The sequence below is a fragment of the Phymastichus coffea genome, unplaced genomic scaffold (genome assembly GCF_024137745.1).
Source record: "Phymastichus coffea isolate CEN01 unplaced genomic scaffold, Cenicafe_Pcof_1.1 PCOF00068, whole genome shotgun sequence".
NCBI classification, from domain to species: domain Eukaryota; kingdom Metazoa; phylum Arthropoda; class Insecta; order Hymenoptera; family Eulophidae; genus Phymastichus; species Phymastichus coffea.
The window spans coordinates 218,840-235,025 of record NW_026706879.1 but is presented as its reverse complement, the minus strand read 5'-3'; the positions used below and the strand labels follow the sequence as shown (position 1 = coordinate 235,025).

The 16,186-nt window shown below is 40.0% G+C and overlaps 2 protein-coding genes across 6 annotated transcripts in view; both read right to left on the bottom strand.

Moving 5' to 3' along the window:
* LOC131667610 (probable serine/threonine-protein kinase dyrk2) overlaps positions 1–4,980 on the bottom strand; it is an 18,859-nt gene extending 13,879 nt beyond the window's left edge. The window contains exon 1 of one of the 5 annotated variants that reach the window (XM_058941129.1): positions 4,876–4,980. The gene's annotated coding sequence lies outside the window, so the exon portion shown is untranslated. Of the gene's footprint in view, positions 1–3,516; positions 3,555–3,783; positions 4,159–4,869 lie in introns of those variants that run through there. The other 4 variants (XM_058941130.1, XM_058941132.1, XM_058941128.1 and 1 more) reach the window with 4 other exon arrangements.
* Positions 4,954–16,186, bottom strand: LOC131667612 (aminoacylase-1). The gene is made up of 5 exons (XM_058941134.1): positions 15,822–16,186; positions 11,635–11,804; positions 7,249–7,752; positions 6,468–6,758; positions 4,954–5,718 (listed from the first exon to the last, which is right to left on the bottom strand). The coding sequence occupies exons 1-5, from the start codon at positions 15,913–15,915 to the stop codon at positions 5,575–5,577; spliced, it is 1,203 nt and encodes a 400-aa protein (XP_058797117.1). The 5' UTR covers positions 15,916–16,186; the 3' UTR covers positions 4,954–5,574.

The following is a 16,186-nucleotide window of genomic DNA, read 5'->3' as shown; positions in this document are numbered from 1 at the left end:
TAACCGACTGCGCGCGCGCTTTTCCACCCGAGCGCACTTTCGAGACTTCGCCGAACGCGCGGCCCTCGACGCGAAGCTCTAACGAGGCGATCGGCGCAGTTGTATCCGCGACTGCACACAGTGCCCAGTGAGTTTTGCGTACTGTGATTCGTCGCCTGCGCGCAATGGAAGACTCGAAATTGAACGAGGGTAAGGAACGAGTTGAGCTGTAATGGAAAAATGATGGCGCGATAGAGTGTCTTTGTCAACGAACTTTCGAGCCGTTGCCGCGAGCTCTCTCTCTCTCTCTCTCGCGCGCGCGCGCTCGGAATTAACGATCCGCCGAACAATAAAGCAACGAGACAGAGAGACAGAGATCTTTTCATTTTGTTTTCCGCGAAAACAGTCATGGTAACGGAAGCTCACAGGAGCGTGATTATGCGCCGAAGACGCGTTTGCCAGGCAAACGGCCGCGAAACATTACACGCCAGCGGCGTATTTTCAGAATGCAACGTTAGGCAGGTGAATCAGTCGGACGGGCAGCTGCGCTTGCCGAAAATTCCGACACACGCGCGCGCACACACAAAGGGGATGCCGAATAACTAGCTTATCTCGGGAAGAAACTGAAATACAAGGCTGGAACAAAGAGGAAGACCGCGAACGAGAATGAATTCGAGTTAACGGATTGCCGACCAATTCACATGCTCTGCCAAGAGCAGGGGGAGGGGATGATTTGGTCAATGAGTAGTAAGGCGCTAGAAATAAAATCGCTCTCGCGGTGGCTTCGCAAAGGCAGCCCACGCGAAGTATAAGGATTTAAGGTCAGCGAGCGCTTAGAGAAAGAGCGAACCGGAGCGCCGGCTTCCCCCCTTCCCCCGCGCCGCGGGGCACGTAGTGTGTTACTGTTACGCGATGCAAATCGCTTTCCGCTATGAATACTCCTGCATCCTTTCCACTCGCGTCGCAAAAGCGTGCATTCGACGCGGAGTGCCCTCGCGCCAAATAGATCGCGCGGCCGGCGAGCGCGTCACCGGCGCAGCTCGCCCGCCAGGACCATAATCAACTGCCATTTACCGCGAGACGCGCGCTTTTACGCTCGAAATCGGCTCGATCGCGAGCCCTCGAGCCCTGATTCGCCACCGTCTTATCGCCGTCGCATTCTGGCTCGCGCACATTGGGCCGTGCGACGCACGACGCCTAACGCGATTACGATTACCGGAGTCGCCGGGAGGTGGGAGGGCCGGCGCGCGCTTTTCATTCATAAAAATGCAGGTTGCGCGAGCGAGCGCGCACAGTCATTACGAAAGTGGCGTATTTATTAGCGCGAGCGAGCGCTGCCCGGTCGAGGCTGCCTCGGGAGCACGTGCGAAAAACGTGCGCGCCGACGCCGAGCCAGGATTTAGGAGGGAATTTCGCCGCGGCTGCATCTAGCCTACGGATCTGCGAGAACCAGGTACAAAAATTGGTCAGTCTATCTGCCGGGCACTGTTTATCCGACCTGTGTCTTTTGGGAAATTTAAGCCCTCTCTTTGTCTCTCTCTCGACGGGGTGTCGGCCTCCATCTGAGTTCGAGACAGTGGCCGGCTATTAACGGATCCTCGGGGTGAAAGTGCTTCAACAGTAATAAGTTTGTCTCTTGGGCCAGATGAGAGACAATTGTCCGAAGCTTGTGTATTAAGTTATTAGTTTGGGACCTAATGGCCTGGCGATGACCGTGTACTATAGAATATGGCAGGGTTGTTAAACGTCTCTGTACTCTATCGTACGACAGGGATCTTAACAATGCCCGAAATGTTTGCAAGAAATGGGATGTAATTTATGATGTCTCTTTTATGACTAGAAACTTGGAGATGCATGAAAAACCCAGGTAACGAATTGCCAGGCGGGTCGTGGAGAAATGTTCGCAAATGGCTCGAAATCGTTTCAATAAAGCTATCGCGTGCCCATCGTCGGGCGGACAAATTGCATCTCGGCAATTAGCAGCGACGTTCCGCGCGAACGTCGCGATAGAGGAGAGGAACGCGCGATTCGCGAAATTGCCAGGGCTATCGAGCAATCCAATAATCTGGCGGCTCGTCGGGAAGAGCGTCGCCGATATATAAATAAGCGACGGATATGCCGGGCGCGCACGCGTGTCAGGCCGCTGCCGCGCGCAGGCAATTACGGAAAAAGTCGCGGCGTGAAAGGCGCGCGCGAGCTCGGCGAAGGAGCGAGGCGCACTTGGGGCGTTTCCTCGCAGCGGGCCGATGGACCGCGAGAACGAGCTGGATGTGTTTTGGCGAGTATCGATCGGCGGCAGCAGTTCCCCCTCGACGTACAGCCTCCCCGCGGCATATATACTATACGCGTGCTTAGCCGTGTGCCCGCGGCCCCCCAACGACGCGGACTATCGATCGCCGGCCGGCTTCTCGTCTCTCTTTCTCTCGTTGCGTGTGTGACTGCGCTTATGCGTTATTAATCTTTGTCGATCGTCGTTCGGCAGCTGCTAGATTAGACCCTCCGACGAGCGAATAGTCATTGCCGACCTCGCGCAACTGCGATGATTCTCGATTTCGCCGATCGATGCACATTAAAATCAGGCCAAACGCGACCGAGATGGCGACGACCTTAGGGCACGGTAGAAAGAACGAGCAGCGTTCGCGAGGAAGGTGCGGCGTAGCGGTATCACCGAGAGACGGTACATACGTGTGAATTCGCGCGGACGACGATACTCGCAACGAGAGGGAAAGAAGCGAGGGCGCGTGCGCGTAGACTCGAATTAACCGCGCAAGGAGCGCGGCCAGACATCGCGACGGCTCGGGGTGAGCAACCTTCGCGACCGTGCCCTTGAAACGCCAAGAGAGCGAGTGAGGGAACATTAGCGGACCATGCAAGCGCGCAGAGCCGCAGACGAGTACGGACGGCTTGACGAATTGATTGACTTGCGATCGCGGACAATTTGGCCGCCTCGGCGGCCGGAGACCACTTCTACGGGACGGCATATGGCACCGAGTAGGGGCTCTCTCTCTCTCTCTCGCTCTTCATCAGTTCCCACGGTCAAACCTTCCACTGGCGGAGCCCCTCCCCCGATGAAGCACGTACGACGCGGCTGTCTTTCCTACGCTGACGAGGCTCGGCCGTCGATTTTTCGAAAATTCAAGTAGATATCTACGCACACGCGCGCACTAGTGGCTGCGACTCGTATACGTATTCATGTGTGCGGCAGCTAAAAGAAAATTGATCGCCTGCGCAGGGTAATCGACCGCGGGCACGGCGAGTGCGCCGGCGCCACGGACAATAATAAACAACGCACACTCGCCGGGTAAACATTCACGCGTGACACACTATATATATCAAGCGTATCGCTCGACCAGAAGATCGACATTTTTCAGCGAAATTAATATCCGCGAAAGAGAGAAAAAGAGAGACCACCGGACCACCGTTGTCCGTGAATTTTTGAATTCGAAAACGTCCGGTGGCTATACGGACCAAAGAGGTAGAAAAAGAGAAGAGGTGCGGCCGCGCGCAACCTCCTCTCGCTCCCGCTGGCTCGCTCACCTCTCTGTTTATTTTCTGCCGCACACCTTTCCCGCCTAAAAACTTCAAGTTCCCTCCGCCAGCCCTTCGCAACACATACATACGACTTGGATGCTAGCAAGTTCGTCAACCCGCCAGAGACTCCCGGCCCGGATGTAAACATACACGGCTAGACGAAACAACGACGGCAGTGAGAGAACCTTAGCTGCCTGCATACAGACGCGCACACACTGACACTCTTCCTATACAGACACGCGCTACGAACACAAGCACTGTAATGAAACCTACCTTGTACGAAGTGCTGCTGTGTTGATGGTAAGCGCAGGCTAAGCACCGCTGACGATCATCGACCGGCTATCGAAGTTGCACTAAGATGACATGTACTCTCGTTGTGACTCCGAATGAAAACACGCGACAGAAGCAGATACTGATGGAGAGGGAGGCTAAGGGGAACCCGCCGTCCGTCCGAGTGGGGAAAAGGCGCGCGCAAAGTAGTTACACACGGCCGTCACTGAACTGTACTGCTGCAGCTTTCTGCGCGGAGATACAGAGAGCGCGCACCAACTACTGAGCACACAGAGTCGCTAACTGAAATCGCCGACGGGGCCGACGACACTCATTGACTCGCCTCGCCCGCCCGAACAAAGCCCACGCACCGATTTCAAATCCTCACCACGCCATTGGCCGGTCAAAGTCACGTGGTGCGCCAAGCCCGCACTCATTCGCTGTTATCCCCACCAGCGCTGCCACTCGCCAGACAAGGATGGAGATACTTCGATCGCGCCTTGTTTTTCATGAAAATTCGCGCTTTTATATGAGCAGATAACCAATCGATTACCTTTTCCGGCTCGCGAATTATACATTTGACTGGGAAATCAAGGACAACCAGCAGTTTTTTCATTAAAATTGAGCTGCAAACACGGAGAGTACGTTCAACCTCCCCCACTCGGCTCCGAACGGACGAGTTCATATCGAAGCAGGGTGTTGAGGAGTCTTTTATTTACGTACGATCCATATTTTACTTTGTCGCGACAATCACATGATAATTCGTCACCGATTTTTCCAAACCGACTGGATATATTTATTTTAACAAGATAAAAGGCTTATGCGAGAGATTCGAGGGTTATGCTTGCAGAGCACTGGGGAAGGGAGAATGGACGAGTCCATGTTTTCCTACTATGAAGGGGGGGATGTACGCTCGTTTGAATGGACTGCTACGTTGGTGAGCGGCAATGGCGGGAAGCCGCGAACAACACGTGCTCGACGAGCTAACAGTCCATGAGAGAAAAAAAATAAATAGAAAACTCTGCCTTGCATGCACTCACTATTACTCCCGCCAATTTTTCTTCGAAGCCCCATTGCATATATACGTACACGTACACGTGTGTGATGATAAAACTCCTCTCACCGAGCTGTGTCAAGGAAAACTGCGCACGTTTTTGCGTTTCATTTCAAGAATATATTTGTTCTGACATTCTCATTTTGTAACAATATCTATTCTAGTTTTGCATCGTTAATACATTCTTTTTTCGGGGTAACAGTTGCATAAACTTTGCGCAATTCTTGTCTTCTGGCTATTTATAAATATCTGTATGTAAAAACAATTTTTCAACACTTCTGAGTAATAAAAAATATTTGGCACTGAACACAAGGCACTTAGAACTTTAAAACTCACTATACAACAAGTAACACTTTGGTGATGTAATGTTAGAAAACTAATAACATGATTTGCTTGGATCTTGTAAATATAAATCTCAAATTTCTTCCAAGCAATACAATATTTTGCTTCTTATATAACTTTGTACATCTGAATAATTTATATATGCATATATCACACATTTTTGCACTTTTAAACAATAATTTTTCATTCACATTTGTTATTCATCATATTGCACTGTTATCACATTCCAATGACTATTGCTATCTAAAATACTATCAATTCTTCTCAGTTCAATATCTAAAAATAGGTCTCCTTACCATTACTGCTTATTTCTTTAAGAAGAAAATGCATATCTATAATTTCTTGTTTCGTATACTAGTGTAGATAAAAGCTGTGGATAAACATACTGTCTACATCATTTAAATATTAGCCACTGATGGAATGATGTCCATGTAGATTTTGATTCCATTGAGGAAAACATCTTTGTTAAGATATTCATCATGATCGTGAAGTAAGATTTTGGTTTTGTTCATGGGTGAAAAACCAATAGCTGGTATGCCAAGCTATAACAGAAAAATTATATAGAAAATATACGATATATCTAGTGACAATGTCTGTTAAAACTAAGACATTTGTTTCTTAGGAAAAATAAAATCTCTTTTAACATCTCTTTTTTGAAAATAATTTGAATATCTTGCCATTTCATGCTAATAATGAGAAAGTAATTATATCATAGTACTTTGATTTTAAATGTATAAATTAAATTAATAAAGTTTATGAATAGCTACTCTCTTTACGAATTTTAGTAATTTTTTGCTTTATATAATGCATATTAGAGAAGGATTTATATTAATACACGAATTCAATAAATAATTTAGATTGCTTTTCTCAATTTATATAAAAAGGAAAACAGTTTGAATCAATTCTAGATTATACACCAATGTTGGTTTGTATAGTAATTGTAGATCGGCATACTTGTACTAATACAAACTAGTTACAAAATATATTGTTCAAGATTTACGAAAATTCAGAAATGCCGTTAAAACTATCCACATTCACAAGCACTGCACATTGAAATGTTATGTCCTGATCCTTCAATTATTACTAGTTACAAAATCGCCAGTTGAAATGACAATTACGTCGACCTTTTTGTCTAAAACTTTTTTATTATAAGTAACTAGCAAAAATGATCAATGGTATTATTAAGGCTTTTATATTTAATGTCTTGATATTTAGTGTGTTATGCATATCGATATAGAGTCTTAACGATAAAAGTGTTATTATTAAATTTATAAACAAGACAATTGCTTACACTTCTTATGAAACGACTATCAGTTCCTCCCGGAAAAATGCCTGTTTCAAGGTTGATGTTTTGCCTATCACACGATTTCTTGAAGGCTAACCAGAATTGATTATCGTTATCCAACTTAGTATTTGGAATAAAAGGATTTTTTTCATGGTAAGTAAAGTGAACTCCTTCGCCAGCTTCTTTACACCATGACTTTAGCATAGTCTCGAACTCTTCGTGGTCTGTATCAGGATCGATGCGACAATCAAACATGACTGTAATATTGTTCGGGATCACATTAGCTTGTACTCCACCCTGCAATAAAAATAATGAATAAGACACTGCGTTTTGCACTCATAAAATTATATCTTAATTTTTTATGAATGATTAATTTATAATTTATAAATATCATTGCTCTAACGATTTTATATTAATTTAAAAAATTCCTAATAATTTCCCTTTAATAATTCACTATACTTACAGATTATGCAATCCTTAATTTTCAGACATGTAAAAATAAAGAAATTATGTTTAGATTATTTTGAAGAGTTTAGAGATAATAATTATATATTCATATTAGGATACAATGACAGAACATTTGCACACAAATTTCTGCTAATTTATAATCATTAATAAAAAATGCAGATTTTATAACTAATAATACTATGCTGTTGTTTGCAAAATCTATAATTAAGTATAGCTTCAACTACAAATTTACGAAATTTACAAATAATGAAGTTGAAAAATTGTTCAATCTATATAATCAGTATTGGCCATAGTATAAATTTTAATTTTAAATACCTACATTGATTTTAGTCAAATTGATGGACGTCACGTTTCCCAAGTTGAGTTTAAGTTCTGCCAGTCGAGCCTTTTGTTTAGCTCTAAAGTCCATGAATTTGTCGATGATAATTCGAACTTTCTCTCCAGGAGTGTTATCCAGAAGCATTGATCCATGACCGGGATTTCCAGGACAGTGTACTTCGACCTGCCAAATTGATCTTTCGCCATAGAACATGTAGTAATTTTCAGTCGGATTAGCAACACCTTCGTCCAAAGCAAAACCAACGTTCAATTCTTTAAAATCTTTGGTATGTACAAATTCTTTCATTCCTAATACTCCGCCAACTTCTTCTTCTGGTACGAAAGAAATGTGTATTGTTCTTTTGAGCTTTTCACCTTGCAATTTAATTCGCCGAATGGCCTCCAGATATTGAATGCCAACACATTTCATGTCTTGACTTCCGCGAGCATAGATGTTTCCTTGCTCGTTCATATGAGCGCTGAATGGTGCATAAGTCCAGTGGTCCTAAGCAAAATAAAATTAATATCAGATAAAGGCACTCAAAAAATCATGAAATATTGAAAATATATTATAAATATTCTTTCGAAAGAACATTCATTTAATTGAATAATAAAATATATTCGCATTATTTTCATATTTATAAGGAAAACTTGTTTTATTTCCAATCGTTTGGATTAGTTTAATTTACTTAACACATAATTTAATATTATAAGTATTAACATACGTGTCATAGAAGATTATGCATCAAATGTATAATCATTGAAACAATTAGCATAATATAATTATTTTAAAAGTGAACCGTGTTTGAACATTACTTTCGTCCTATTTTTAAATATTTCTATTTTTTAATATTTAAGCTTTTTATTCAAGTTTTCAATATTTCTCGTTTTGTCCTTAATATTTTTAATTGTAAAACGTTAAAATGAATGTTGGTTAATGTCTAATGCATAAAATCGATATTCGAACTGATTTCTTATAAAAACACAATATTATATTGTGTTAATTTAAAGTAAATCTTTTATAAAGTTAATTTCATGCTTCCCTTTCTCTGTTATTTATGATAATTTACACAAACAAAACTATTCGGAGATTATTGTTGTTTTCATATAATTTCTTTTAAACAGTGGCGTTTCTTCAGTTATCAATTATTTCTTGCATTTATATTTATTAACTGTATTGAATTATAGTGTAGAAGAATTATATTTGGTGTACCATTTCCAAATGTGAATCGATTTTTGTCCAGCATATCAGTTTATTCTATTTGTACTTATGAAACCTTTTTTTTAAATTATCACATATTACAATTATGAAGTTTTTGTGTAAATAAAAAAATAGGATAAATATACATAAATGGTAAATTTGCAGTTCAAATACATCGTTAAGAACCAATTAATTTTATCTAGTGATCACAAATGTAAATTAAGAGTCCATCAATAATAGATTAAGTACGGAATCACATGACAAAAACAGAAATATTTAACGGTTGCAATCATTCTGTTCTCTCAATTCTATACGCTTCATGCAGTTTCAAATAAAATGACAGCAATATCTATGGCGGTGTGCAAATGACTTATTTAAAACCGAATTCGTGCCTGTCCAATCCAATATATTTTGTATTAAGCATAAGTTCGACAGATGGTGAGTTTCTTAGTAAATTATGCACGGAGGGATCAGCACGTCTTGTATTGTACGCCCTCACCATAAAATTCCGGACCCCTGCGGCGAAACTTATCCCTACTTACTTAGTCCTTAAATTTTAGATTTTGTTATTTTAAAGTAATAAATTTTTCACCGGTTTTGTACTATTTAAGCTCTTACCGTTCCAGGATGTCTAATTTGGGCACCATAATAATTCATTGTGTCTATTGTCTAGTGATAGTAAAACTTCTATACTTTCCCACCTCAAATTTCATAGTTGAATGATTCTGTTTTTACTGCTTTTAGTACAAACCAATGTATGTACGTATAAGTACATGTACACAAGCTGCTTACACATAAAAATCACATACTAAAATTTCTTTCATCTCTCTAGAACTTTCATCTTTCTAGAAAATTTAAGTTAACTACAATTTATTTTCATTGGTTACTTTAAAGTTAATAAGTAAATTTTTGTTATTTTTAACCCACTCGTTCTTTGATTTCTTTTTTTAAATTATGGGTATTAACTTGTATATTTTTCATTTAACTATCAAATTTGCCTAAACATGTTTGTAACTACGTAATTAATGTAATTATAGTTTTTTAATTATAGCGTTTTTTTCGCTTCATTAAAAAGGCAAGAGTATTTTGTTTCATATTTTATTGAGGGAATTCTTAAAATTTGTTGATAACGCATTATAGTTATCAATGATTGCTCACGGTGCAATAAGTTCTTATGCTACGAAATAACACTATATTCATAGATATTCACGTAAACCTTCGTCACATATATTAAACTAAAAAAGTGTTATCAATTTTTGTTTAGCAATTTGGACACAAATTCAATTTTGATTCATTATTTCGTAAAAATCGATAAACTGTTTGTTATCATAAACTAAAAATATTTCTTACTTTATTTTATTCTATAAATTTTTCCTTCTCCTAACCAAATTTTACACTAATAATTTCAGTGTAATTACAAAACATACACACTTTTCTTCTTACAATAATCCATTAATGATGAATTTCGATTTTGCAGATTATTATCTATATTAATTATTCATAAATTAAATTTGCTACTGAAATATATATCTCACGCTTTTATATATAATACATATATTTTAAAGAATCCAAAATTTCGAAATTCAGTACTTTATCATCATATCAGTCAATTACAAAACGGCGAATATGCAATTATTTTGCCTTATGTGGACGATTGGGCTCGAGGGTGAAGAGGCCCCACGAAGCTGAAATCACTTTCTCGCACATGTATCTAACTGATGTGACTTAAATGTTAGCATCCATAAAGTTTTTTTTCATATTATCGAAAAACTAATTTTAGAAATAGACTGTTCATCAATTAAACCATAAATTTGGTTATTGATTTAATTGTACGTCTATAACGTTATTATAAAAACAATAAAAAAAAATCGTTTAGGGCACTGGCACCCAGCACTTATACTAGATGCGATCTATATACAAACATAAAATGTTCTCAAAAAAAATAATCAATATGTCCATCGATAGTTTGTTTAACGAATCGTTTGAAGTTTGATTAGAGGGCCCGTAATAAAAATCAATGATTTATTGATCACTTATGGAATGACAATTATAAAACCAATTTTATAATTGTTTATTATTATAGGCTATTATTATAGGCTAGCGTCCAACTACCACGTCATTGCGCTTGCTCATTTGCTTTCCGGACCCTCCTGTGATTGCCCCAATCCTCTGAGACATGGACCTAGCTAGCGGCAAATTAGCAGCTTAAATCGCAGGTTAAAGTCAAGCAGAGTTGAGGGTCGACCTACAGAAAGGAGATTACGGAGTACTAGTGAATATGCACAGTATTTCGGTTGGCGAACACTAGCCTCTAAGAATAGCCAAAAACAGTTATATATTTTTAATTCCATAAATAGTCAATAAACCATTGATTTTTATCCTAGATGCTGTTTTTTTGTCAAACAAATTATTGATGAACATATTAACTTTTTTTGATAGCGCATTATCTTGACATATTCATCGAATAGAGTATGGGTGCTGGTGCTCAGCACCCAAAATGATATTTTTTGGCGCTTATCAACTCTGTTGTAATCGAACAACCAAAAGTCAATAACAAAATTCATTCTTTAATTTATGAATAATCTAATTTTTAAATCAGTTTTTCGATTATATGGAAAAAAAACTATACGTGCTAACTTTTAAGAACCCCTGTTCACGGAGACTATACATATACTTTCTATACGCTCCTGTTCAAGCGACAAAGCTCAAATTAGATGCTGCAAGTCTATCTTCGTTGGTTAAAGTGGACGCTTGTTCATTTCGATTTTATGCCCAGTCTAAATTTCCCAATTGTAACAAACAATTTTTTAGCATTTTTTTATAACGATCATGTCTTAATTGCATTGCTCTACTATCCACTTAATTTAGTTTGAAAATTAAAGATTATTTATTTCAAAGTAAAAGATTATTATTTGTTTAAAATTTTATGCGGAGACGCGACATATTTACGTGTTTTAGATAGATTTTAACCGAACACTACAAGGGCAACAAAATTAATTATTTAGTAACAAACTAGCAACAATTTATATTAAAATGTCACCAATTGATAAAGTCTTAATATACATTTTGATTGGGTTGTTTAAGGCTAAATTTAAACAGAATCATGTAGTAACAATCTTAAACAATTATGAGCCTACTCCTAAATTTACTCTTTGAAATGACTACTGCAAATTAATAAAAACTTACAGCAAACACGGGAACTACATCCATATGACTATTCAACAAAATTGTCGGTAAAGAAGGATCAGTTCCTTTCCACGTTAACACGACAATTGGTTTTTTAGGATCCACATGATAAACTTTGATCGGCAAGTCCAACGACTTGGCTTGTTTTTCCAAGAATTTAACGCAGTCATCTGAAAATAAGAAACAAATAGTTTATTCAATATAGTAATGGTATAAGGCTCATAAATATAAGGTATAAATTTGACGGTATATATAAAAATAAGAGATGATATAAATTTGAAATGAGATCCAACAAGTACTGTGCAATTGTAATTATTAAAATTAACAAATGAACTTTGATACTTTTCAACCTAGACGTCCGTATTCCGGTGTTTCCGTGCGAAGGAGACTCAATCGATAAACGAGTGGCGTACGGCTGAGGGCGTTAGCGCTGCTAGGCTGTTATGAGTTGCCGAGGATACCGGTTACCATCCGGGCCGTAAGTTAGCAAACAAAACAGTCCAGCAGCTGCGCCGTGCGCCACCGTATTTACCGATTATCGTTACCTGCAAGAAAACCCGAAGGTCACTACCTAAACTGAAAAATGTTTTCAAGTACCGACACCGGGGCGAAAATCGCGGAGGATATTGTGACTCTGGCTTTGACCACTGCCTCCGCACTGTACTATCCCACGCTACAAACATTCACCTTCAATGTATTCGCGTTTGACACTCCCAAGGCATATGAATAACTGATGAAAGCCGTTATCGTAAATGGTTATCCTATTTTATTTATGATTGCGGGTATTCAATCAAACTACAAATCAGATTTTATCATCATTTGGTATGATATACGTTTTTTTAATTGCTAGGTATCTTGCATAGATGGTTTATCAAAAGATTGTAAATTGACGTTGGCATAAAAATGTAGTGATTACATTTTTCATTCAGTAAATATTAGCTAATTGAAATCTGTATCAGAAAATTGTTTTATTCCATTTGGCCTTGCTCAGCTCGTATCAATAATAATTATCTGATCGTACTTGATCATACATGCTTTTTCTTCCGAAGAAACGTTAATTTTTAGGACGTATTAATAAGTAAAATGCGATTAAAAAACGACTCGAAAAAAAATGAGAATAAGAGAATTTACTAAACGGTTCCACAGTGATTCGATATGTTCCACAAATTTTTTCTAAACAAACGATATGCTTTATATGTAATAAATCAGCACCGGTTGGATTCTGTTTCATCGACCCTCACGTTGTCCAAGTTTACTCCAAAATAAACTCATTTTTCGAGGTTATCCGCTCTACATTTCTATACTCAAAAGTAATTGCCAAAGTTTCATTCAATAAAAGAATTTTTTGCTTATATATTCTTTTAGATCTTTATTATAAACAAACAAATCGATTATAATGTAACTTTGACAGTCTTTTTTAATTAGAGGAATAAAGAGCAAATAAGTAAGAAAAACTGATAAATAAGTTTGTTTTAGAGAAAACTTGAAAAAACGCGTGATGGGAAAACAGGAGCATTGACGGTATTTGATATTTGTCAAAAATTTCGTAATTTTCAATATAGCTGTCCAGTACTGCATAGGCGAAATCATTTATCACATGTTTATTGTTAGTATGCATGACTTTAGCTTGAATTATATAAAAAAATCATAACATCTTTAACGGTTCCCGAACTGAATATCTTCTTGAAAACATCAATCGATCTGATTTTCAAACGCCTTTCAAAACATGTTGCTGATAGGAAGATAAATGAGAACAAAGTCAATTGTATGAATTTTACCCATGATAAGCCTCGTTGATATAGGTTTTGAATGAATCACTCAATGCTAAATTTAAATAAAATCATGTAGTAATAACATAAAACGCTTAGTTATCTTTTATACTACTCCATATTTGAATGCACGCTCGAGATTGGTATTATGATTTTAGACATTGTTCTGATTAAAAACGATATTAAATGACATTGTTACCTTAATTTGAACAAGTACTTTGACTTTACATAGCGTTTCAATAATTTTGTAGATGCTTAATTTTTCATACACCATGTAAAAGTAAAAGAAAATTGAAGTTGTTATTATATTGACAATTATAAATATGAAATAAATGAAAGAAATTTTATCATTGCTTGAGTTTTTTGCAGAATAAGTAGTGAACAATTGCCTACACTTTGTATTCAGCCTTGTAAATATGGATAATATGTTTTTCAGTAAATATTTGTTATAAATTTCAAGGATTTTACTCTTTAACAATTTTTTTGAAGGCGAATAAAAAGTTAAATCAGTATCACACAATTCACCAAATATACAGCTTGCAAGTAGTTAAAACGCATTGCTCTAACTATCGCGCAATGTCAATCATTTTATTAATAACAATTTAATAGTCTATCAAGTCAATCGCGAAAATGCGCCGCTGCAGCTGTACAGCAATTAGAGTGAAAAGTAAAATCTTTCGAAACTTTCTATCGCGTTAATGTGAAATCTCGATTTCTACATTGATTGATTCTTGTAAATTCCAACGTGACCTGTCTCTCACGAAACTCGTGTAAGGGTCTGCGGAGATATATACGAAACATTCAAAAGGTATAGGCAAAAAGGCGTACGTCTCCCAACGTCTCGAGTGTAAGAGAAAAACAGGTTACCTAAAATTTTCATTTACATTCGAATGCCTCGCTCGAAGACCGCCCTTACAGGGAGTTTTCGAAAGAAAAAAAAATAGAAATGAATGAGATACGAACATTCCGCAATGGGAACACATACGCGACCTTTTGTCGACGAAGAACCTGTGCACAGTCATAAATAATCACGATTGCCGAACAATAAAGTAAGTCGCGATTGCAAAATCGCGCACGCACGCAGAGCTGCAAAGTGCCATAAAATGGTTTAATCCGTGTTAATCGTTTGATCGCGGTGTATTCACGTTGGCGTCGGCATTTATCCGCCTCGGGAGCACAGTACGAACGCGCAGGTGAAAGGAAAAACGGAGCCATGAGTCGCGCGTGTAATCAGCATCTCAGCTTTCGTTTATTTCTCCCCTTTTATTTATTTATTTCTTTTTTTTTTGAGCTCTTGTCAATATATTCACGTAAATTGAATAGCAGCCGATGGCAAACGCGCACGCTCAAATAAAAGAAGTACACGTAGATTCACGAAAATAATAGCGAAGCCCCGTGAAAATATGCCACTTGGAGTTTTTCTTACGGCTACTATAGGAAACACACACCCAGAGAGTACCAATTACCTCGCTGGCACGCTGGAGAGTATAAGCTCCGAAATAAAAACGCGGCCTATCCAAGAGACTCAAGGCCGAGAACGTTCTATCGCTACACATACACATACACATAATACATAAGCACCGCGTGAGGACTAAACGACCGATTGGCTTCATACGAACGGGAGCGTACCTTTGGATAATTGTCGAGGTAATACGTACTGCGCGGTCAGTTAGCAGTTACGTCCAATAGGCCCTACTAGCCGATGCACAAAGAGAGCCTCGCCTAAGCGCGACTAGTCCAGCTGAAAGCCGGCGTCGTGGTCGCGATTATAAAGTCATTGTCGCTTTCTCTCGCACAAACTGCAGCAACGGCATCGTGACCCCCACGTGTCGCGAGGTAGGCACGAGCAGGCTAGCGTCGCGACACCGCAGCAGCGGGACGCGGGCGACGAGAAGCCAGCATAGCGAAAAAAAGCTATAGCCGCGCTAACGCGGCACAGCTAGGCATCGCCGCCGCGCACTCTCTCCTCTCTCTCTCTCTCTCTCTCTCTCTCTCGGGCGGCGCGTCACGACGCGCTCGGGAGACGCGTCGCGCTGCTCTCTGCACCGTCATTCTCTCTTCTCTCTCTCGCTCCCTTGTAACTAAGACCGCGCAAAAAAACGGCTTATCAATAGCGGGCCACGTCCGGCTCTGGCTCTGATTGTAGCCACGAAGAAAAGAGAAGCCAACGCCGACGAAGCACAAACGCGAACGTGAACGCTACTGCTCCGCTGCCACTTACATAAAGCTGCTCTCGCGCTCGCGATTGATGAACAATTGTCCCATGTCGACCCTCGTCGCTGCCTCAACTCGTCAAAGGAACAAGGCAGACGATGATCAAGATCCTCCGAAGGATTTTCTCATCGTCTTTATGGGTGGGGCAAAAGCTTTCTTGTCGCGCCAGCTCCGAAAATGCAAAACAAAAGATCGGGTACTTACCATAGTTAATGTTGGGGTGGACCGAGGGTATCCTGAGGTACTCGCGGAAGTTCTCGACAGCTGTTGCGTCGAGCTGCTCCTGCTGGTGGGCCATTGTTGCCGTGTGGATCTTCGCTCTTCGAGTCAGTTCGTACGTTGCGCTATCTGAGAGTCGTGCTGTCCCGAAAGACACGCGATCGCGACGCTTCTCACCAGCTCCTCGCGACGATGGCTAGCGTGTTGCTACGGAGAATGAAAGCTATGCTACCGCCGCCGCCGCAACGACTCTTCTGGCTGGCTATGAGCGTGTACGCGCCGGCGGCAGCAGCGGCCGCCAAACGGGGGGCGCCGCCGACATAGGCATCGACACGCAAGCGACGCACACG

Bases quoted from the DNA above. Each gene is read 5' to 3' on its own strand.
- LOC131667612 (XM_058941134.1), bottom strand. From the start codon at position 15,915: ATGGCCCACCAGCAGGAGCAGCTCGACGCAACAGCTGTCGAGAACTTC. The intron at 11,805-15,821 runs GTAAGTACCCGA...TCTTATTTTCAG, and splicing joins CCACCCCAACATTAACTATG to ATGACTGCGTTAAATTCTTG. The intron at 6,759-7,248 runs GTAGGTATTTAA...TTTTTATTGCAG, and splicing joins TCAATTTGACTAAAATCAAT to GGTGGAGTACAAGCTAATGT.